Source organism: Ochotona princeps, chromosome 15 (assembly GCF_030435755.1).
Source record: "Ochotona princeps isolate mOchPri1 chromosome 15, mOchPri1.hap1, whole genome shotgun sequence".
Lineage (NCBI taxonomy): Eukaryota > Metazoa > Chordata > Mammalia > Lagomorpha > Ochotonidae > Ochotona > Ochotona princeps.
Window position 1 is genome coordinate 9,427,133 of NC_080846.1, and position 23,127 is coordinate 9,450,259.

At 47.5% G+C, this 23,127-nt stretch overlaps 1 protein-coding gene across 5 annotated transcripts in view; it reads left to right on the forward strand.

The window, feature by feature from the left end:
• Positions 1–23,127, forward strand: part of LARGE1 (LARGE xylosyl- and glucuronyltransferase 1) — a 460,854-nt gene that overhangs the window by 211,358 nt on the left and 226,369 nt on the right. For all 5 annotated transcript variants that reach the window (XM_058673507.1, XM_058673505.1, XM_004589562.3 and 2 more), the window contains 2 exons: positions 8,675–8,976; positions 18,645–18,727. In XM_058673507.1, coding sequence (XP_058529490.1) covers positions 8,675–8,976; positions 18,645–18,727 — 385 coding nt within the window. The remainder of the gene's footprint in view (positions 1–8,674; positions 8,977–18,644; positions 18,728–23,127) is intronic.

Sequence of the window (23,127 nt, forward strand, 5' to 3'; positions counted from 1 at the left end):
TCTCGCTGTTTTTTTTTTTTTTTTTTGAAGATTTATTTATTTTCATTACAAAGTCGGATATACAGAGAGGAGGAGAGACAGAGAGACAGAGAGGAAGATCTTCCATCCACTGATTCACTCCCCAAGTGACCAAGTGACCGCAATGGCCGGTGCTGTGCCGATCCTAAGCCGGGAACCAGGAGCTTCTTCCGAGTCTCCCACATGGGTGCAGGGTCCCAAAGCTTTGGGCCATCCTCGACTGCTTTCCCAGGCCACAAGCAGGGAGCTGGATGGGAAGTGGAGCTTCCGGGTTTAGAACCGGAGCCCATATGGGATCCCGGTGGGTTCAAGGCGAGGACTTTAGCCCCTAGGCCATGCCACCAGGCCAGAAGATCTGGCTGTTCTTAAGCCATTAAGATTAGTTTAGGAAATAGGACATTGAGTGCAGTAGCTTCAGGGCCAGTGTTGTGACCTAGCAGGTAAAACTTGTAACAGCAGCATCCCATACGGGCCCCAGTTTTTGTGTCTCAGTGCCTCCATTTCCATTACAGCTTCTTACTAATGTTCTGGCACAAGTAACAGAGGATGCACGGCCCAGGTGTTCGGGCCCCTGTCACCCACATGGGAGACCCTGGTCTCTGGCTTTGGTGTGTTCAGCCCTGGTTCTTGGGGCTGTCTGGAGAACAAACCAGGACATGGAAGATCTTTCTCTCTCTGATGCTTCATATCGCCATGCAATTCATTTATTTATTTATCCTGATAAATAAACAAATAAATAAAAGTAAACCTTAAAAAATGAGGCTTTGTCTTGTTGAGCATGGATTTAAATGCTGTTCACACAGCCCTTCTGTCAAAGTTTGAACACCAAAGAGAAGTAGCATTGGCTGGCCCTGCCTGAGAACTGCATTCGAGTATCAACTGCTTCAGACTTTCAGAACTTGGGATATTTGGGAAAACAAAGGATGTTGAAACTTTGAAATCATTGAGCCTGAAGTTTCTGAGGCAGAAGCTGCTATTGTGGCTCCTGAGGACACACTGCCGGCATTTATAGCCAAAACCCTGCTATAGATACAGCAAATTGGTGCTAAAAATGTCTTCATTTTCTTGACTTAATGAAGCTCTTTAAAAGACAAGGTTCTGAAAATCGTCCCAGGGAGAAAGAAAGTCAGATCGCATCCAGCCCATTATGGTGGAATGAATCTGGGCTTCTTTCCCTGTGACTGTGGCTTGTGCAGTTTTGTATAGAAGCTTGCAAGGAACTCTTTTCTGACAGTTTCTCTGTTTTTGCCAGAAGCTCTCCAAGGCCTTCGCTGGAACTCAAGTTGTCTTTGGTTGCCAAAGAGAACTTCCAAAAAACTACTTCGGGGAATCTTTGGGTAAAATATTCCCTGTTTAGCCCTCACAAGTGAGCAGTCTTGCAGGTCCTCACTACCATTTGTTTCCTGCAGCAGGTCCACAACTCAGAAATTCTTTTTTTTTTTTTAAGATTTATTTATTTTTATTACACAGTCAGATATACAGAGAGGAGAGACAGGAAGATCTTCCGTCCACTGATTCACTCCCCAAGTGACCAAGTGACCGCAATGGCCAGTGCTGTGCCAATCCTAAGCCGGGAACCAGGAACCTCTTCTGGGTCTCCCACATGGGTGCAGGGTCCCAAGGCCTTGGGCCATCCTCGACTGCTTTCCCAGGCCACAAGCAGGGAGCTGGATGGAAAGTGGAGCTGCCGGGATTAGAACCTGCGCCCATATGGGATCCCGGTGGGTTCAAGGCGAGGACTTTAGCCACTAGGCCACGCTGCCGGGCCCACAACTCAGAAATTCAAGGCTGTCTTAGCACTGTCTTCTGCTCTGACTTCCATACCATGCAGAGTTGGAAAGTTGGGGACACATTTGCCGACTTCACTCTCATGTGGACACCCCGTGATCCAGACGACAATTTAAACAAGTTACACGTGAGGCTTTAAAGACCAGCCCGAGCCTTCTGCATCTTTCTAAAATGACTTTGGCTGCAATGTTTAATTCGTTTTGGGATTTCAAATGGCATGGAAGGAGGGTGTGAAAGTTTTATGCTAATTAAAAAAGCATTGTGTTTAAAAGTTTTGCAAAACACTGACTTCTTGAATGCAATTTCATACGAAAAATGAGAAATTGGAAAAGTCACTGAAATGAAGTGACCTTTTACTTGGGGTCACTGGGCAGCCAGGCAGTAGGAGCAGTGTAGCTCCTTTCTCCCTGGTCAGAAGGAAGGAGAGAGGAGCAAAGTAACCGCAATGCTAGAGGAGCTCGAGGAGCTGGAATACCAGGGAGTCAAAGGCAGGTTCGACATCACGTACAACTGCTCTGAGAAGACAATCGACTGATGGACAGGGAAGCCGGGGCCCAGAATGAGAGCAATACTGTAGGGAGTCCTAAGTGTTCTCCGCTAACCCAGAGCATCAGTAAGTGCATAAGCTGGCCTGTCTCAGCCTTTTCTGACACGTGAGAATCCCGCAGCAGTGACTGTAAAGATAACTGATCAGCACATGCCCAGCTCCAGAGATTCTGGACTCATTCTGTTGGGGTATGGCCTGTGTATGCCTGGAAGGTTTCCCCTGTGATTAACCTAGTAGCCAGGGTTGAGAACCAGTGGCTCTAGGAAGCAGGAGACAAAGCATGAAGAGCAAGCATGAGTAAGATGGGACTTCTGTGTTGAAGGATGAATGGGAGACATTCTAGATGGGTACCAAAATAACCACTGATCTGGGACCCATGAACACTGGTTCAAGACCCTGTCGCTAGCCTTTGCTGCTGTGATGGCATTGAAGGGCCAAAATCACACTTGTGTTTCTCTCCTGGCCTCTCCTCAATTAGTCAAATAAGAGTATCATTGGAGAATTATATTGGTGTTCAAACACGGCGTATCCTGCGTAGGCTTTACCTAGCGTGTACTGAGGCTGAGAGGTGAGCTTAAAGCAGGTGGTGATGTGTCTGTATTGTCACAGTGTAAATCTATCGGAGGAAGAACTGGACCATGGTCCATGATACCTGTGAGTAAGGCTGATGGGAGCAGGGAGAGACTGGAACCACTGAGACTCTTGAGGTATTCTAGAATAAGTGTCTGTGGCGAAGTTCCACCATAGCTTGCCTTTTGGTGTTGTCGGTAATGTGTTATTAGAACCCAGCCATTCCAAGTTGTGTTTTTCAGGCTGGTTTATGCTATGATGACAGACTTGCTTATACCAGGGAGTCCAAGGCCCACACGGTGAAGCATATTTACGCTCTGGATGTTTACAGAAAAAGTTTGGTCACCCTTGCTTTAGGCTTGGCTTGGAATGGGCTGTGTGAAATAAAATGAGAATATCAAGTGCTTCAGCCCCAGGAAGGAGGAGTTGGCAGGCCGCAGTGACAGATGGTACGTGGGGAGTCAGCCATGTAAAGGTCAGGCCTGTAGCATCTTTGTCACGGCTAGAATGATGCAAGAGAACAACTGGCCTGAAAACTGGCAGTGAAAGCAGGATTTGCATGTCCAAGACCAGAGTGACGTGGGCCGCGCTGTGTCCAGGGCACAGGAGGCCCTTCGAGGCCCTGAGCTCCACCAGTGAGCCCCACAGTGGGAGGCAGCTTTCACACAGAGATCCAGAGATAACCAGCACACAGCAGCTCCCTGACATCATCCCTGAGGAGTGTGTGGACAGTGGGCCCCTGGGCTCTGGCACTGTACTGCACAGGCTGTTTTTCAATTTACCTGCTTTGTTCTGAATCAGATATTTTGATTCTTAATTCAGAACATTCATCTCAGGTGACTTCGGAGATTTCAATTTGATGATAAATTCATGTTTGCGGAGGGAGAAGCAGGGTGCTGTCAGCGAAGGTTTTGAGTAAGATCTGATTTGACATTTTGAACTCAGCGTGCTGAGCTCCTGATCCACACAGACACGCTATGTGCTAGTCAATGTACCTTGTCTAGAAATAGACTGCATGAAGCTAAACCTGATGAGAACCCAGGGCAGCGGGATAGAGAAGGAAAGGCCAGGAGGCTCTACCCATTGGTGCCTGTGAGCTGCCTGCCCACAGCATGGGCAGAGCTGTGAGGGCAGAACATTGGAGCTTCTGCTATGAAAAGGTGTGTGCAAGCACACACACACACACACACACACACACATTTTTCACATGGAGGCATAGAGTTCTTTTCCAAGCTCCTTCAAGTTCTGAATACCTGCTCTTACTACATGGCTTGGTTTGCTGCTGTTTCTGCGTGACCTCCTCCTCAGACATCATTGAGATCTGTTATTATTATGTTTTACTAACTGGTAACGGTTGACTTAGATTTTACTTATTTCTAGTTCTGGATTGTCCCTCCTTCCCTCTGTCCCATTTACAAGTACTTCTTACATACTGGAGTTGTGCCAGAGGCAGCGGATCATGACACTGGGTAACAGAGCGTCACTCAGAATCTAATCCCAAGACCTGTTAGTCCCTGTGTGTTTGTGTGTATGATGGCTCCATTTAGGATTTCCTGCCTTTACATTGGTACAAATGTGATACACCCTACTTTGAATTTCTAATTTTGATCCTTTCCCAGACTGGCAAGATGTGAAACAGTCCTCTTTTGTGGCACTTAGTGGCAGCAGCCAGCCACGGTTCCCAGTTAGCACAGTGGAAGGGAAAGCGGAAACACCCAGTCCTGTACAGTGTGCAGTGTTGCCAAGCTGCGAGGTTCCACAGGTTAGTTGTAGCAAGTGTGCCTTCGGTACTTTCACTGTGTGATGGTCTATGGGAAGTATCATTGAGGGGGGCACCTGTAGTGTCATGCATCTGTTATTTAATTTACATTTACTGTGTGTTATGAGTTGTCTTACATGGTGATGTAAGTAGGCCTATTATGGGATTTGAGTGGCAAGGCTGTAAACCTGGGAGTGCCAGCGGTGTGGTCCTCCTGGTAATGCTGGCAAACTGGAAACCCAGGAAGAGCTGCCTGTCGTCAGTTGGAGGCCAAACAAGGGCTTACGTGCTGGCTTAAGGGCAGGCAGACATGATGGGGAACTCCAGATGTGGTGGAAGGTCAGCTTTTCCTTCTATCCAGGCCTTTGGTAAAGTTTACCGACTGAATGCTTATGTCATCGCTGAGGCTGTGGACCAGCCTCTGGGAACTCTTTGGTCTGTTCACCTTGGCGCATACCACTCACCAGAGTGTTACTGGCCTGCGAGGTGATATGGGTGAAGCTTGGCATTCAGCAGCATCCAGAGTGGGTGGTTTCGTAGAAGCACCAAGCTTGGCAATCAACAGAGGTGTCCTGATGCATGAGTTACAGATGACATCGTTGAATATAAATGATGCATTATGCATGAGGCAGGCTCTCTAGTAGCCAAATTTTTTCCAGATCAAATTGAGGGCAAAACCTGATTTTTTTTTACTGATGTGAGCACAATTTACAGAGACCTGATGAGCTTTGTGTTGACCTGTACGTAAACGAGTGTCTTGGTCACTAGACTAGAGCTGGTAATTCTCAACAGGAAAGTGCACACCACATGTAAGGGACGGAGCATCCATTCTACTCAACAGACAGGAGCTAGAGACATGAGCAGAGGGTCAGGAGGAGTAGAGCCAAACTGAAGAATCTGAAGAATGAGTATGTAAGAGGACGGGGCCCATTGCATTAACTGTTGATCAGGCAGCGTGGGATTCAGTTAGCCCAGTTAGAGATGTTTTGAGTCCATCTGAAGACCAGGGAATCAGAGATGCCACATTTCAAAGGAAAGCAAGGATTTTACTGGCTCTCACATACCACTCACAGATAGCCCTGTGGGAAATGTACACCTTGGATAGGTTGAATCACGTGTCAACCCAAGGTTACTGGTGATGTCACCACTCACCAGGAAGGGGTTGTATAGTCTCCTGTACACCAAATGCTACCCCAGGAAAGGCCCCATACTTTGTATTTTGGTTTCTTTCTTTGCTCTCCCACTATCCCCCCTCCTTTTTTTAAAATATTTATTTTTATTGGAAAGGCTGATTTCCAGAGAAGGAGAGTCAGATAGAAAGATCTTTCATCTTCTGTTTGACTCCCTATGTGCCTGCAAGGGCCAGAGCTCAAACTCTTCTAGGTCTCCCACATTGATCCAGGGTCAAGGTTTTGGGTCATCCTCTACTGTTTTCCCAGGCCACAAGCAGGGGCTGAATGGTAAGTGGAGCAGCCAGGACATGAACCAGCGCCCATATGGTATCCTGACACATGCAAGGTGAGGACTTTAACCACTGAGCCTTCGTGTCAGACTCTTCCGTAACTCTTCATAGGTTAGCATGTGTTATGCTTCCCTTTTCACGGAAGAGCGTTTCTGTAACACTTCCCGACAAATGCCTGCGCCCCATTGCTCTCCATTGTCCACAGCCCCTGGGACCCTCATGGGTTTGTCAAGCTTCCTGGGTTTCCTTCCAGAAACTCCTTAATCCTTTCCTGAGAAAGAATCCTGCACTAAGCCCCAGAGCATCAGTACTCTAATTCACAGCATATGTTGCAGGAACATGGCCAAGCATAGAGCCACATAAGTCTGTTTCAAATAGTTTTCAATTGGGTCACAGCAGACTCAGAGGGCAGGTTCCCCGTGACAGTCTCAGCTGCCTCATCGGGAAGTGGAAAGCTGTTGCCTGGCACTGTGACCATAAATAAAGGTGTCATTGGCATGAACCACCCAACAGGGTGAGGTGTTAACAGGAAGCAGAACTCTGCACTTTTCAATGAAAACTATTTGCTCCAGGATCAGTGTTGCTTGAACAAACACAGTTGGTAATAGCTGTCTGTCCTTTTTCATTCTTAGCAGAACTAACTTGGTTGTACCAGAGAGGCAAGTTTCCAAAGAGCTTGCTCAGAGGTTGTTATCGGCTAGCTCGGGGACAGTGCGACCCTCATCAACCTGTGATTTCACACTCCCCACAGATCTTGCCACTGCCTTTCTATGATGTCTGTTCTACGCAGTTGAATTCATGCATCCAGTTGGGTGTACTGATGGGTGAGGACCAGGAGCTCAGGTGTTTACCCCTAAGGTGGTGAAGAGGGGATTAGGGGAGTTACATTTGTTAAAGCCTGAAAGCCTTACAGAGGTGGGCGCTGATTAGGTGAAACCTGCGCTGTCTGATTCCTTATGGTCTTTGATCTTCTCTGGAATAGTTTTTTAAGCTCAGTGGGATCTGGGTGGGAAGAATATGGAAAAAATAGGATAGAGTTTGTTTGTTTTTCTTTTTTTTTTTCTTTTGTGTAGAAGCCACCAAAAGGGTAATTTCCTAGAGTTGTCTTTTTTTTTTTTTTTTTTTTTTTTTTGGCTGTTGGCCTCTCAGATCTTGTGGGATGCCAGGATTTCCATGCAGAGTAGGAACAGGCAAAAGTTTGAGCTTCAGGCATGTCCGGTGTTGCTGGTGCCCCTTGGTGTGCGTTCAGCACCTCTTTTGTACAAGGCCACAGAATAAGTGGCCTTGGGAGACTGGGTTTTACTGCATTAAGATGTTTAAGGTGAAGTGGAGTGTGCAAAGGAGATTGCGTGTGTTGTGGCTGTGTGATGTTGTGAGGCCTGCATCCCCTCTGTTCTCACCTTTCCACCATGGGGTTGGTTGGTCCTCCAAGGAGCGTTTGTGACCAGTGTTCCTTTAGTGGTCACAGATCCTCTCGGAAAGCCAAGAGACTAGTCGTGGCCTTACTGTCTTTGTTTTTGTAGCTCTTAGTAGTTCTGTCCCTAGCCCTGATGTGCTCATCTCTGTCCTGCATTGACCATTGTGTCTAACTACAAGAACAATCAACATTTCAACTTTAATGGCTAGCATTTTGGCATAGTTGGGTTAAGCCATGGCCTACACCCTGTGGGCACCGATTTGTGTCCTGGCTGCTCCACTTCCAATTCAGCTCCCTGCTAATATCCCGGAAAAAGTAGCCAGAGACAGGACACATGTATTTGGATCCCTGTCACCCATGTGGAGACCCAGATGGAATTCCTGACTCCTGCCTCTGTGCCTGGCCTAGCCCCGTCTGTTGTGGCCATCTGGAGAGTGACCCAGCAAATGGAAAATCAGTCTCTCTCTCTCTCTCTGCCAGTCTCTTTTTCTCTATAAAACACTGCCCCCCCTTTGTAGTCTTCATTGTTACAGACCTAACAAAACAATTTCCCAAATTAGCATGATAAGTACATCTTCATGATATTATAAGCAAGTGACTGTTGAATTCTGCTGAAAGTTATTTTACCTACAAATAAAAACTTCCCTCCAAGAAGGGATACTTTCAAACAGGGTTCTGATGGATGAATAGGAGTTCACTTAGCAAGGGTATGGTAAAGTAAGTCAAGGCTATTTTTCTTCTTTTATTACTCCCTGACTTCCCCTTTTGTTCTCTTCCTCCTACGCCTCTCCTCCCTTCATATCCATCATGTGTTATTGCTAAGAATGTCTACCTAGAATCATGGCAGGCGGGCGAGGAAGACAGTGCACTTAATTAGAAACAATTATGTTATGATTGTCTTCTCTAAACAGCATATTAGTTTTTATTACCATAATAAGTCATTCTGCTTGCAACTTTGTTCCCGGTTCAATCTGGATGCCTTTCTTTGTGAGTCCCATTCCATCTGCTTTCGCTGAAACATGAGGTGTGAGAGGAGGCTGGCTCTGCAGCTCTGACTTCCTGGAGGACTGTGCCTCACCCAAGTAACTCTCCTTCGGTCTTTTCCACCTGCAGATGGCAAGCCGGTGTCTCTATCCCCGCTGGAGTCCCAGGCGCACAGCCCCAGGTACACAGCCTCCAGCCAGCGGGAACGTGAAAACCTGGAGGTGCGCATGCGTGAGGTGGAGGAGGAGAACCGAGCCCTTCGCCGACAGCTCAGCCTGGCCCAGGGCCGGGCCCCAGCCCATCGCCGTGGCAACCACTCCAAGACCTACTCTATGGAGGAGGGGACTGGGGACAGCGAGAACCTCCGGGCTGGCATCGTGGCGGGCAACAGCTCCGAGTGTGGGCAGCAGCCGGTCGTGGAGAAATGTGAGGTAAAGAAGGCTGGGGGCAGCCCCACAGAGCCCAGGCAGCCATCACCACTAACAAACACACCTCCAGGAAACACAGCCAGCTGCCTGCCATGAGCTGGCACCTTGACTCAGCCCTAAATATCAATCTGCCTTGAGATTGCTGCTGGCTAAATGGCCTGGCACATCACTTAACCTTGCTGAGCCTCAGTTTTCCCATCTGTTAGCGAGAACGTATGATTTCTGGGTCATTTTGGCACGTGCAGCGTGTCTGCTCCCACCTGACTACCACAGGATCTGATATGCAGACCATCAGGTGTCCCTGGCATACTTGGACTTGGGGCTTCAGTGGGTGGTACCCTTGGACCTCATTGGACCTATATGAACAGTATCTATAATTTAAGGCCAAGGATCTGTACTTCCTCTGAAGTGGTAATTTGAACGTTTATAGTTCTGTACCGCTTCATTCCTTTTAGAAGGGTGCTGCCTTTTATTGTTATGCCGTGTGAGTTCCCCGCATTCCTTTACCTTTGGCTTTGGCTGACATCCCCACCTCCAGCGTGTGGGATGGTCAGTGCTGTGGCCATGTCATCCACATTCCCACTGGCAGGAAGGAGGAGGTGGCACAGCAAGGCAGGTCACCTTCCTTTAGGAGCACACATTAATGTTTTCGCCTCCTAAGGCTTTTTCGTCCCACTGTTAAGGGCCTAGTTTTAAGGTTACTACTCATTGCAGGGCAGCCTGGATGTGACTGGCTGCTGTCAAGGAAGGCGTGTTCCTCACTAGCAATTTGAAGCTATGCCGCCATAGCTACGTGAGCATATGGGCCTCGCCAGCCTATGTATGCCTATGTTAGAATTACGCTTTTGAAGAAACCACGACGGGCTTTGTGGTACAGCAGGCGCAGTGCTGGGCTTTGGTGCCAGCTTGCCTGGGTTCGAGGCCCACAGCTGTGCTCCTGACCCTGCTGACGGTTCATGTGCGCGCTGTAGGCAGCAGCCGTGGCTCTGTCACTGGGTCCCCATTTCCCACATGGCACACCTTGAGTTGGTTGGTTGCTGGTTCCTGGATTTGGCCTGGTTCAACCCTTGATACTCGCATGTGGGCGAGGGGGTGGGTGTGAACCAGTAAATGGATTAGAGTCCTTTTCAGAATGTATACTCATGAAATCTCCAGACTTCCTGATTGAGAATTCTGAGAACAGAACCAAAGAATATGAATATTAAAAAAAATAATAGTAAACCTGGGGCCAGCATTGTGGTGTAATGCCTTGAGCCACTGCCTGGAATGTGGTCCTCCCATATGGAGCCAGCTCAAGTCCTGCTGCTCCGCTTACAATCCAGCCAGCGTGGCTGGGAAAGCATCAGAAGACCAAACGATCAAACGAAGCTCTTGACCTCCAGCTTTGGCCTAGTCTGACCCTGGCTGTTGTAGGCAGGTGGAAAGTGAACCCTCTTCCCTCCCCCACAGCTTGTATCTCCCTCTTAGTATCTGAGAATAAACCAAATAAATAAGATGAATATTTTAGAAAAAAAAATTTCTGCAGGTGATTCTGAGATAGGAGCGATGGGAAGCCACTGATTTCAGACACTGTGTAAATGAAGCATGAATTCTCTTCATCTGCACGGCCTTTGAAAGAAATCTGGCAGTATAGAAATTCTGACCTTGGACTTGTTCGCTTTCTGTGCCTTGGTTTCTACTCTCTCTTGACCTGCCCCTGAGACTTCGCTTTTATTCATTCGTGTCTGTTCTCTGTGTGCTTCTTGTGTTCTTTCCCAGAGCCTTGAAGAAGGCTTTCTGTTCGGATTTTTCTGTGGTGCACCCTAGCTCCCTTTCAGCGTGTCCATTGGTGCATTTGGAAGTCTCGATGTGCTACTGTCTCATTTCTGTGTCTACCAAGGCATGCACCAATGCGGTGGTGCTGGCTTCCCAACCATTATGAGCAGTGCACGTCCTCCAGCCCCACCTCTTGGAGTCAGATTTTAACGTAAAAGCTGTAGAGAGGAACAGCCGTGTCAGACGCTGGAGTCCAGAGTCAAAGCTGCCTTGGCCTGCGTGTCTTGGCTGAGTGCTACGGCTCCTTATGACACCTCGTCAGCGTTCAGCTGCGTGAGCAGACCGTCACTGTCATCTGGTGGGCTGGTTCTGCTCTTGGGTGTGACAGGTGCGTCTGAAAACCCTTCAACAGCGACACCCGGGCTGTCAGCTGAGCCAGCAGGTGCCGGGAACAGTGGGCCATGGCCCAGTTCTCTCCCCTCACGGTCCCTCATGATTGGGCCTTCCCAGTGCTGCACATTGCTTCCGTGCATATTCTTGTTGCCTGAGCAGTGCTGCCTCGGTGAGCACATGGTTTCCATGTGTGTACCTCTAAAGCTGTAGCAGACACCTGCCCTGTGCACTCCATCCCTGCCTATGTTGTGTTTGTGTTGAGACAAGTCACTACTATTATTGTTGTTATTATTATTTAATGTACGTATGGCTCAAGTGCTTTCGGAGAGCTGGATGTAGTGCACCAAAACAAAAGGCACAGAACAGAGATGGTGTTGTGGTGTAGCAGGTAAAGCCGCAGCCTGCCTGACTAGCATCCAATAAAAGTACCATTGCAGCCACTTGGGAAATGAACCAGCAGATGAAAGATCTTCCTCTTTTTAAAGAAAAAAAAAAGAAAAGAAAAAGAAAGAAAGAAATTTGTCAGCAGGCTTCCTGTATCCCATATTTTGTTGGAAAGTCACCATTTTGGAAATGGGGCTCATTTAATTATCTTCCCGTGTGTTCCCTGTGGCTTCTGCAGGTTGAAGTATTACCTTCCGTAAGTATCAGGTTCTGGAATTAGGAGTGTTTTAGTTGGAAGAGACCAACTATGTTCTCTGTTCCTAAAAAGCTGTGAGAAAGGATCGGTATAAAGAAATAATAAATATTTGAGGAGTTAAGTATGTTTTCCCCAGGCATGAACATTACACAGCCTATGCATATATGGAAACATCACATGGTATATAATAATTTTTAACAGATCCTAAGCAGCTTAGCGGAGACTGGTGAATCTCTTCAAACAGGTTGTCATTGTACGATCTTCTGGGCTTGCACTCTTCTGAAAACTTGGCTGCACAGGAAGGTCTGCTTCCAGGAAACCTCATGGGTGTGGTTCACATTCTGCCTTAGGACTCAGCATTTGGGATAGTAGCCACTAGCTTCCCCTAGAATAAGAGATGTAGACATAGAGACAGTAGCCACAATGATTTGATAACCTAGCCCTGGGTGTCTTATGCTCTTCTTTCTGTTCATTTCTATTGCTTCTACAGATTGGCCCTGATACAGTGTAGGAGAGGAGTCACTCGGACATGAGTGGCTGGTGAGAGGGATGCTTTCCTTGGGGACAGTGTTAATATACTGGGACCAGGGCAAAGGACCTGATCTCTAGCAACCCCTGTCCCATCTGACCTTGCCCCTGGGCATCCTTGTCTTGATGCCCAGCATAGTTGGGGATCTTAGTATCCTCCCCCCCCCCCCCACACACATTCTTGTTTCCTTCACCCTCCAGTGTGGGGAGAGAACAATGTTGGCATCACAGATAATGCTGAGCAGCTTGGACACGCCCTCACCTTGCCTGCCCTTCTTGAGTGAGAGTCAGCGATGGCCAGCCTTGGGGATTTGAAGGCTCAGGGCCCCTGAGTCCGTGGTAAAGGCTTTCTGTAATGATAACTGTGATTCCGTGTGACAGATGCTGCCTTGTGTCCAGTCCCAAGCACGAAGCCTTTCCATGAATCTTCTTGGTCCTTCTGCCCAACAACCACAGGAGCTTTGCCCATCTTTTATAGACAAGCAAACCCAGGTCCAAGAGATGGAATCACATTTTGAAACATGGTGGTCAGTTGGGCAGGAATGGGCAGTTTTCAGATTGGGGTGTAATAATACTTCATGTAATGTGAAATCTACTGTCCTAATCACTTTCAAAGCACACAGGTCAGCAAAGTTAATCACAGGGTTATGTCCTGGGTCTCGAGAACCTTCCATCTTAAAAACCTGAAAGTCTATACTTATCAAATGGCAATTCCCTATCCCTAAGCTGCTGGCAAGCACCATCTTACTTTCTGCCCTCATGAGTTACTTCATGCACCTGGTCTCAGGTCACACAACGTAAGGTCCTCAAGCTTCATCCGTGTGTGTGGCATGTGATGCAATCCCTGGCCTTTTAAGGGTAACTCCTATTCCATTTTAAGTCTGTGCCACATGAGTTTATGCACTTGTCACTGGTGACTTGGGCTGTCCCTGTCCCTTGGATGTTGTGATGTGTGCTGCCCTGAGCATGGGCATACATGTGTCCCCTTGAGACCCTGCGTTTCCTTCTTTGGGGGAGTGGGCAGAGTGTGCACCAGACGATATCAGAGGGTGGTTGTTTGTTGACCTTTGACGAAAGCACTGCCTTTCCTGGTGCCCTTTTACGTCCCTGCCCACGTAGCTCTCGGGTTCTTGTTGCTCTCCATCTTCCCCACAGCCTGTGAATCTTCTGTAGACTCTTCTGCTTTCTCAACCAGACGAGCCATAGTGCCGATCACAGGCAGATGTGTCTTCTGGCCACTTGTCGCAGGAGCAGCCAAGTTTTCCCCCATGTCTGGAGCCCTAGCATGTCTGTGCTATGTCCCCTCTGGGCTCAGCCCCTCATCTCTCCTGCACTAGGCCTCTTTTCCAGGCTTCCTTAAATACACCAGCCACTTTCCAGTCCTCTCTTCCATCCATAGGATGCTTATTTTCTGTATTCCACAAGTGCAATCTTAGCTCCTTAGAGGAGAAGGATTTGTTCTCAGTGCTCCCTGCTGTGTCATGTATATTTAGCTTGAGTCTGACACTCAGTAGATGCTCAGTCAATATTGAATGATTGCATGTCTGGCTAACGAATGTGAATTTTTTGAATCAAGCTGGTCATCTGGAGGTCCCAAAGATAGGCTTGTGACACATGCCAGCCCTGATGTAATGATCAGTGTGGGATGTGTTTAGACACTGGGAATTAGAATCAGAATCAGTCTTAGGCTTGAACATGAATCTTGTTTTATCTAATGTTTTCTGTCTCTAAGAAATTAGGTCTCTGATTTCTCAGGTAATTAAGTTCATCATGACACAAGAAAAGTCAGTGTCATGGGAATATGGAGTGGCCAGGAATAAAGCAGCCAGAAAGCAAAATGCCAGCTGGTTCACGTGCTCACCGCACGTGGACTGGGGCTTGACTGTCGAGGGGTGAATGTGGTTCAGCCCTCCTGTTCTCAGAGCAGACTCTGAAATCCCCATGAATTCACCTGTCCCTCACCAGACCCTGAGAGTCTCAGCTTCTGAAGTTAAGAGACATTCACTTCTGTACTTGCTGTGAGCAGCGGGGTTTTGGGATCTGTGAGTCAGGACTTGAGAGCAACCAGACTTAAATCAGAGAACACTGCCTGGAGGTTGGTGAGCTGGTTTTAGGTGGCACATCAGCAATATGATTTGTTCTCCCCGTAAGCTGCATGTGGGTTTTGGTGTAGGAGGTGCCATGTTGAGCAGCAGAACTCTGACTTCAGCCCATGGTTTGCCCTTGACTGGCAGAGCTCTGACATCTTGGGCACATTGTTTATGTACTTTGTGGCTCACTGTGTTCATCTCTAACCTAGAAGATTCTGGATGTTTGGAAAATGTTCGGTAAAGAAAGGTCAGACCCTGTTCTCCCCCTCGTTTGATAGAACCACTTGTTAAGCAGAGAGGATCGACTTGCGTGAGTCACTCAATGACCAGAGGTAGAAGTGAGCCATACCCCAGGCCGCCTGACTTCTGGGGCTGTTCCACGTGCGTGGTACTGTGTAGCATTCTCTTCCCTTCACCTTCCTCCCTGTCCTGGGAGAATAGTGAATCCCAAGAACCGAGAACCTGCATTGGTCGTTAGATGAACACATCTTGACCTACCTGTGTAACTTAGGCAAAGCAGTGCTCTGGGTTTGGAAATCAGTTCTCTGAATACCCCTCATCTTGTCCCATAACTGTCACAGCTTACTGTGTGCAGTTCTTCCTTTTTAAACCCTGCAGAGCACTGTGGATGGAGCAGTGGTTCTTAGACCCTGGTCCCTGGACCAGCAGCAACAGGATGGCTTGGATGCTGGCCACTTTCAGGTTCTCCATCTTCTTAAATCCCTGGAGTTGGACCCTAGTGACAGGTTCTGGTACTTTCCATCAGTATGTCCTCCGGGTGATTCCCATCCACACGGCATGTTGGGAGTCCCTTCCCCTGATGGCTGATCATCCAATGCAGTGTAATGCCCCCATGGTACAGACCAGGCTTGAAAGCTGGGCGATGCTGAGCAATCTCTCCGAGTCGTTCAGGAAGCGTTCACAAGCAGCAGTGCACTCACTGGTCTGATCCTCATGGCAGCCTTGTGGGGTGGCAGTATTACACGTGCTTGTCCCGTGAGGCCAGAGACACAGGCAAGTTTATTTGTTGGGCCAGGACAAGGGACTTGACCTCCTATGCATAAGGCCATGCATTCTTTCTCCACACGTGCTGTGGGTTGAGTGGGCCTTTGCACAGCCCCTCTGGGGCCCACGTTTCAGTGGGTTCCCACCCTCTATCCCGCAGACTCTCTGGAAGACTCCAAAAGTCAGGGCCTGCAATTTCCTTTGAGAATCCCTAAGACCCACACAGCACCCGACACATCAGACAGCCCTGAGCATCCGTGTCATGAATTTATCCTGCACGGTGTCAGAAATGAACCCTCATTAGAACTCTGCCTCAGCCTTCTCTAGGTCCCCATGTGTGGCTCACAGTATGCTGAGCACTGTACCCATGGTGAATATCTTCACAGTTTTCTTGCAAAGAGCTGCTGTGGTTCATGCTACAAGAGCTTTGTAAGGCTCCTGATGATTTGTGCATGAGATGTATAAATTCTCAAATGTGTTGCATTGGTGCTCTTTTGCTTAGGGTTCAACAAGTATCCATTAATATCGGAACGTCTTGACTTTTCTCCCAGGCTGCAGGCTCAGTGGGATGTGGAGGAAAGGTCACTGGAGACCATTAGGTCCGAGCAGGTTACACATTGCACCCTCAAGGGATGAAGTGGCTTGATGAAATGCACAGGTCCAGGCGGGATGTGATGGAACCAGCCAGGGAAGACAGTGCTCCCTGAGAGGGATGTTAGGAGCCTTTTTCTTTACCCTCTGCAGGAGGGATTCCTGTCCCTGATGTGCCAGGCACTGTACCTGCAGTGGGATATGGGAGAGAGGGAGGTATCAGGTAAGCAGAGAAGAGCTACAGCTTTGGGACAGACCCCCACAAAAGCTGGAAAGTCTGCACGCTTGGATCCTGCCCATGCCTCCCTCAGCCAGTAACCGGGAGGCAGAGGGAGCCGCCTTCACTTGATCCATAAAGTTCTGGTTCTCAGAACACTGAATGAGGTAGAGAAGTGGAGAGAGCAGGTTTGGAGGGTCCCGAGAGACCACCACACTACTGTCTTTCTGGACTTGGTGTGTTGATCTGTAGTTACAAGAGTAAAGAGGAAGGCTTGGTGGAGACGTGTAGTCATGCAATCTGTCTGATGGAGTGTCCCTGTGTGTGCTCGCCGTGAGCCACTGAAAAGCCTGCAAGCCTGGCCCACACAGCTTCCAAATCTGAGGTTATCCTGAAGAGACCACTTGTGGGACTCTGCTCGTCCAAGAAGTCCCATACATGTTCTTCTTTCTCTCCCTGTAACCACTCTAACACCTCCCCTACCCCACAGCAACCTTCCACACTCCTGTGTCTGTTTCCTGGGATGGCAGCCTCCCTCCCAGCCCCTGCCACTGCTGCGGCTCAGAATGATGAGTGTGTTCACAGTGGCAGGTGTGTCAGGTGAGACTAAAGCAATTAGAACGTCTTGTAAAATGTTGGAGAATGTGTGTATGCATGCTTACATTTCATGGGCCCAATTAGAAAAGGCCCTGAACCCTGAAGCCAGGATGTAGTTTGATGTCTCTGAGACTTTGTGTTTCAACATTTGGGATTGCGCAGAGCCTGATTCGGTGGGTTTCTCCCTGTCCTCATGCCCTCCCGGTTATGTCTCCTGTGTGTGACTAAGCCTCTTCCTATTCATTTCCTTCATGATTTAATGGATGGCAGCAGCGTCTGCATTACCACCATTCACACAGAATGCCCAGGAGATGCTGTCCAGAGCTGAGGGTCCGTGTCTTCCTTTCCCGGGTGGGGAAGTTAAGCTGAGCAGCAGCTGGGCTGGGGAAAGGAAGAGGCAGCACCCAGAGGACTGAGAATCCCCCTCCCCTGCAGTTGCCCCGCCCTTGTTATAATGGGGTTGCCTAACAGCAGGTGTTCTTGACCTCCAGGGCAGAGGACCTTTATTGTGGGTTTCTCTTTTGCATCAGAGGATGGTCAGCTTCATTTTTGGCTTCTTACTAGATACCAGCAGGAACCCCAGCACCAATTGTGACAGCTAAGAATGGCCCTGAACAAAAGCAGTTGCCTTAAGGGCTGTGGGAAGAGGGTACATGCCCTCTGTCAGGAATCTCCAACAGGGCTTGGTGTGGTGGCACACTCTACCTGGCTGCCATTACAATGTAAACATCCCACCTCATAAAACCACTTCACGTCCTGGCCGCCCTCCTACCGATCCAGCTCCCTGCTAATGTTCCTGCAAAGCAGCAGTGGGTGACACAAATGCTTGGGCTTCTACCACCTGTGTGGGAAACCAGGCTCGAACCCTAGGCTCCTGGTTTCAGCCTGTGCCACTCCCAGCACTGTGGCTGTTTGGGGAGTATACCAGGGGCTGGGAGATGAATTGAGCTCTCTCTCCCTTGCCCTCGCTTCCCTCCTCCTGACTCTCCCCTTCCAACAGATAAACAAACATTAAAATATTCTCCTTTCAGCAGAATGGAGGTCCTAGTAGTTATTGGTGAACGCCAAGGGTAGAGAACAAACTTTTCAAACTCCTGGTGCATTTCTGATATAAGTCCAAGGTGAACATTCTGCCTCAGGTTTTGCAACTTGGCTCTGTAAGCCTACATTTTCTGGTCCCAGATAGGACAGTGCTAACACTGTATCTGTCTTCCGTCACCATGAGAGTTACACCTGGTGACTCTGTGATGTGTTAAGCTCGGGGACAGCTCTTTTTCGGGCTGTGCTGGTGATTCCCCTCTGCTGTCCCCCTCGTCTTCCTTCTTGGTTCCTGGGGAGATTGCAGCTGCTGTGTGGGGCTAGGGATTGGCACTTCAAGGGTGGGGGCAATGCATGGTGGGAGTGGCCAGTGGAGTGAGGTGATGGTTCAGATGGACTGCAGTGAAGGCCAGGCACGCTAGGGCCAGCAGCCCAGAAGACATGGGCCTCTCCAAGGACGTAGGTATTGAGAAGAGGAGAGCCTACATGCCCTGCTTGAGGGCATCTTTCTTTTCTTATGTGTCAGCTGTCACCATCATCTCTCAGCTTTGGAACAAGGGACTCACTTTTTGACCAGTTGAAGCCATCGCCATTTCTCTCATTTCCAGAATGTAATTGAAAGAGGTTTAATGACTTCCAAATGATGATGGCTCCATAAACCGATTAAAAAGACCTTAATAAAACCGTCTCAGTTACTTTCCGTGGTGGCAGCGCGTGCCCTTTGTTTCCGAATGATCCCGACAGAAAAGCGGAGCGATTTTTCTTCTTTGTGTCCTCTCGCTTCCAACTGACCCTTCGCCCTCTTTTTTCTTCCCAGACAATCCACGTTGCCATTGTCTGTGCCGGATACAACGCCAGCCGCGATGTCGTCACCTTGGTCAAGTCCGTCCTGTTTCACCGGTAAGAGCACTGTCTGTCCTCCGAGGGCAGATATGTGTCCTTCCCCACCAACGCAGTCCCATGGTGAGAGGTGAAGAACAAGAGGTCTCAGCCATCATTCCAGCTTCCGGAAAGATGCTGGGGAGGTTATTTGCTGATGGTGTTTTTGTGTATTTTTCTGTTTGTTTTGTAAGATGGATTTACTTATTTGTTTGGAAGGCAGTGTGACAGAGAGGCAGGAACAGAAAGGGAGGAAGAATTTCCCTCTGCTGATTCATTCCCCACATTCCCTCAACAACTGGGGCATAAATGAGGCTGAAGCCGAACTCCATGCTGGTCTCTGACGTGGGTAACGGGGCGCAAGTGCTTCAGCCATCATCTGCTGTCTCCAGAAGCATCAGTAGGAAACTGGAGTGGAAGCTTGGAGTAGTCAAGACTTAAACCAGTGCCAAGAATGTGACCAGCTTTAACCACAATACCTGGTCCTGTTAACAATGCTCAGTTCGATGTCATCTCGCCATGTGTGGAATTGTTACCTATCTTACCTGTCATGCCAGCATCCTCTGTCAGCACTGCTTTGAGTCCTAGCTACTCCACTGCTTGTGCAACCCACTGCTAGGGCACCTGGGAAGGCAGTGAAGGATGGCTCAGGTCCCATCTTCCCAAATGGAAGATGTGGATACCTGTGGCTCCCCACCAGGTACATAGTGCTCCCTACCTGGTCCCCCTCATCAACCTGCTCCACCTGCCCGTCTTCTCTTCTGGCTCCTCTTCCACCCCCAAACTGGGCTCCTACCTTTGACTTGAAGCGAGCACCCTTTGCTGATGGGAAGTCCTCAGTCTGTGTGTTTTTCCATGATTCTATTTCTTGTATTTCCATGATAAGGCATCTGAGGCAGAATGGGTTTCCATGGACAAAAGCCATTGATGTCATTCTGTGTCCCTGGCACTATCTGCAAATCAGTTGCTAGGTATTATCCACTCAGCAGACGTTTGCTGGTTTAACCAGAGAATCTGGGTGTTTATAAATAAAGACACCAGAGATAAGTTGATTCAACCAGTTTCTCAGTATGCCCAAGCCCCAGCTGGTTCAGCTTCACATTCACGCTACTGGCTTGCCTAGTACTTTTCAGCAAGCCACTCTAGATGTTCAGATTTCAATCTTGATGTCAGGTTGCTTGTGCTGAGAATCTCTTCATCCGCCTGAATATTTAGCCTAAAGCATTCATCGATGAGGTCAGTTGTTTCTGTTGAACTTGCTCTCCTGCCGGGTCCCCGCTTGTGACGACAGTCAGCTGACAGGTTAGCCAGCTCTCCTGGAGTCAGAAAAGAGGGTCCAGGAATGAGCAAACACTATACCTCATGACCACATTTAGCAACAGGAACTGCCCCTTCAGCCTCAGAGGTCTCCCTGGTTGAAAGTGTGACTTCACGTGTACCTCCGAGGAGGAGTGGCAGTGCAGTGACCATGATGGGTTTAGCCCTGGTCTTCTGATGTCGGAGAAGAGCCATCGCTGCTGTGTGGTGGTAGAGACTCCTGCTGGCTCTGGGGGTCTCCCCTGCTACTGCCAGGCTGTTGGTAACCTAAACATGGAATTCTCTTCCATGTGCTGCTAGGCTTTCACATATTTATATGTTGTCCCCAGGAAAGAACTGGAGTCCCTCCCTGAGAGAAACCAAAGCATCCACCTTTTAGGAAAGGATGTTTGCATGATTGTAGATATTCCGTTATGTTATTTCTCACACATGGTGCTGTGTTGGTGTATTATTCCCTTTGCTTTAGCTACAAATCACCTAATCTGGTGCTTGTTGAAAGTGTAAGAATCTTATTGAATATAAACTTTTATTCCCACAATTACTAGGTAGCACAAAGATGTTGCATTCAAAAATGGAAGTAGTTTCGCCCTTCACTGAAGGCAGGTCATTCTTTCCTGGCAACAGGGAGATGTGAGAAGAGCGCCGTTTCTTTCTGCTCTCACTATTAGTCACTATTTGATTTTCTTGGACCAAATGACCACCGAAGTCCCTCCCATCCCTCTGGGTGTACAAGTCACAAGGATTTTGTGAACTGACATTTGGAAGGTAATAAGTTGAGATATCAAGACAGAAAGAGTTTGAAATCACAAAGTCCAGTTTTAAATAGCTCCATTGCCTCCCCAGCACATTAAGAGGATTAACTCATACATGATTATAAAATACTTTGACAAATGAAGTACCTTCCCAATGTTAATAATAATAATAATATAATAATAGTGGTGCAGGATGCTTCTTTTGCGTTTTACTGTTGATTACAGTAATTACATTTATTTTGCAGATACGATTTTCAGCAAGTTTTCATTTAAGGCTTGCCTTGTTACATCAAACCAGTTTTTATTTCTCCAGTATTCCTGGTGACAGCAAACACACTGCATTTTAGTTTATTTTTTTTTTAATTGCTTATTATTTAACTTCAGTAATTACATTGTATTATGTGACACAGTTACATAGATACTTGGGTTCTCCCACCCCTCCCCAAACCCTCCCACCATGGTGGATTCCTCCACCTTGTTGCATAACCACAGCTCAAGTTCAGTTGAGATTCCCCCATTGCAAGCGTATACCAAACATAGAGTCCAGCATCTTATTGTCCAGTCAAGTTCAACGGCTTCTTAGGTATACCCTCTCTGGTCTGAAGACAGAGCCAGCAGAGTATCATCCCAGTCAATTGAAAGCTCCAACATACCATCAGCAAAAATTTACATCATTATGGAATTAATTGACATAGTAATGAGTAACCAATATGTTAAAAGTAAATGCGAGTTCCCAGTCACCTTCTGTGACCACCTCACCTATACTTCAATTTTAGTTTATATACAACATATAACATTCAAAACATAACATGTTATACATAACATCATATCATCTTAAATTAAGGCAAACATGTGGTATTTAACCTTTTGGGATTGGCTCATTTCCCTTAGCATTATGGTTTCCAGTTTGGCCCATTTGGCCACAAAGAACTGCATTTTGTTTTTTTTAATAGCCGAGTAGTATTCCATGGAGTAGATGAACCATAGCTTTCTTATCCAATCCTCTGTTGATGGGCATTTTGGTTGCTTCCATGTTTTTGCAATTACTGATTGTGCTGCTATGAGCATAGGAGTGCATGTTGGTTTCTCATAAAACAAGTGTTCTGGATATATTCCTAGGAGTGCTATTGCTGGATCATACGGTATGTTGAATTTGAGTTGTTTGAATATTCTCCATACTGATTTCCATAGAGGCTGTACCAGCCTGCAGCCCCACCAGCAGTGGAGTAGGGATCCCTTTTCCCCGCAACCTCGCCAACAAGTGTTGTTGGTGCTTTTATTCATGTGGGCCAGTCTTACTGGCGTTAGGTGGTACCTCATTGATGTTTTAATTTGGATTTCCCTTATTGCCAGGGAACTTGAGCATTTTTTCATATGTTTATTTGCCATTTGGGTTTGTTCCTTTGTGAAGTGTCTGCCCATTTCCCGTGCCCATTTCTTGAGTGGCTTGTTTGTTTTGACATTTTGGTTGTTTTGTAGCTCTTTGTATATTCTGGAGATCAGCCCTCTATCACCTATGTCGTGTGCGAAGATCTTCTCCCATTCTGTGGGTTGCCTTTTTACTTTGTTGATTGTTTCTCTAGCTGTACAGAAGCTTCTTAGTTTGATGAGGTCCCAATTGTTTATTTTGGTCTCGATTTCTACTGCATTTGGAGTCTTTTTTAGGAAGTGAGGGCCTACCTCTAAGTGTTCCAGTGTGTTTCCAACATTTTCTTCCAAAAGTTTGAAGGTTTCTGGATGTAGGTTTAGATCTGTTATCCATTTAGATCTGATCTTAGTGTATGGTGAGAGATGTGGATCTATTTTTTTGTTTCTGCAGGCTATCAACCAGTTGTCCCAACAGCATTTATTGAACAGACCTTCCCATTTGCCTGGATTGTCGTTTGTCTTTTTGTCAAAGATTATTTGGCTGTATCTGTGTGGGTTTCCTTCTGGTGTTTCTATTCTGCTCCATTGATCTTCCTCTCTATCTTTGTGCCAGTACCACGCTGTTTTGATAACCACTGCCCTATAGTATGTCCAGAGGTCCGGAACTGCGATTCCCCCTGCTAACTTCCTGTTCTTCAGGATGGTTCTAGCTATCCGTGGTTTTTTGTGCTTCCAGATGAACCTTTGGATCATTGTTTCCAGTTCCATGAAGAATGTTTTGGGCAATTTGATTGGGATTGCGTTGAATGTATATATTGCTTTTGGCAGTATAGACATTTTAATGATATTGATTTTACCTATCCAGGAGCATGGGATGTTACTCCATCTTTTGAGGTCTTGTTCAATTTCTTTTTTAAGTAGTTTGTAGTTTTCTTCAAATAAGTCTCCTACATTTTTGGTTAGATTTATTCCCAGATATTTCAT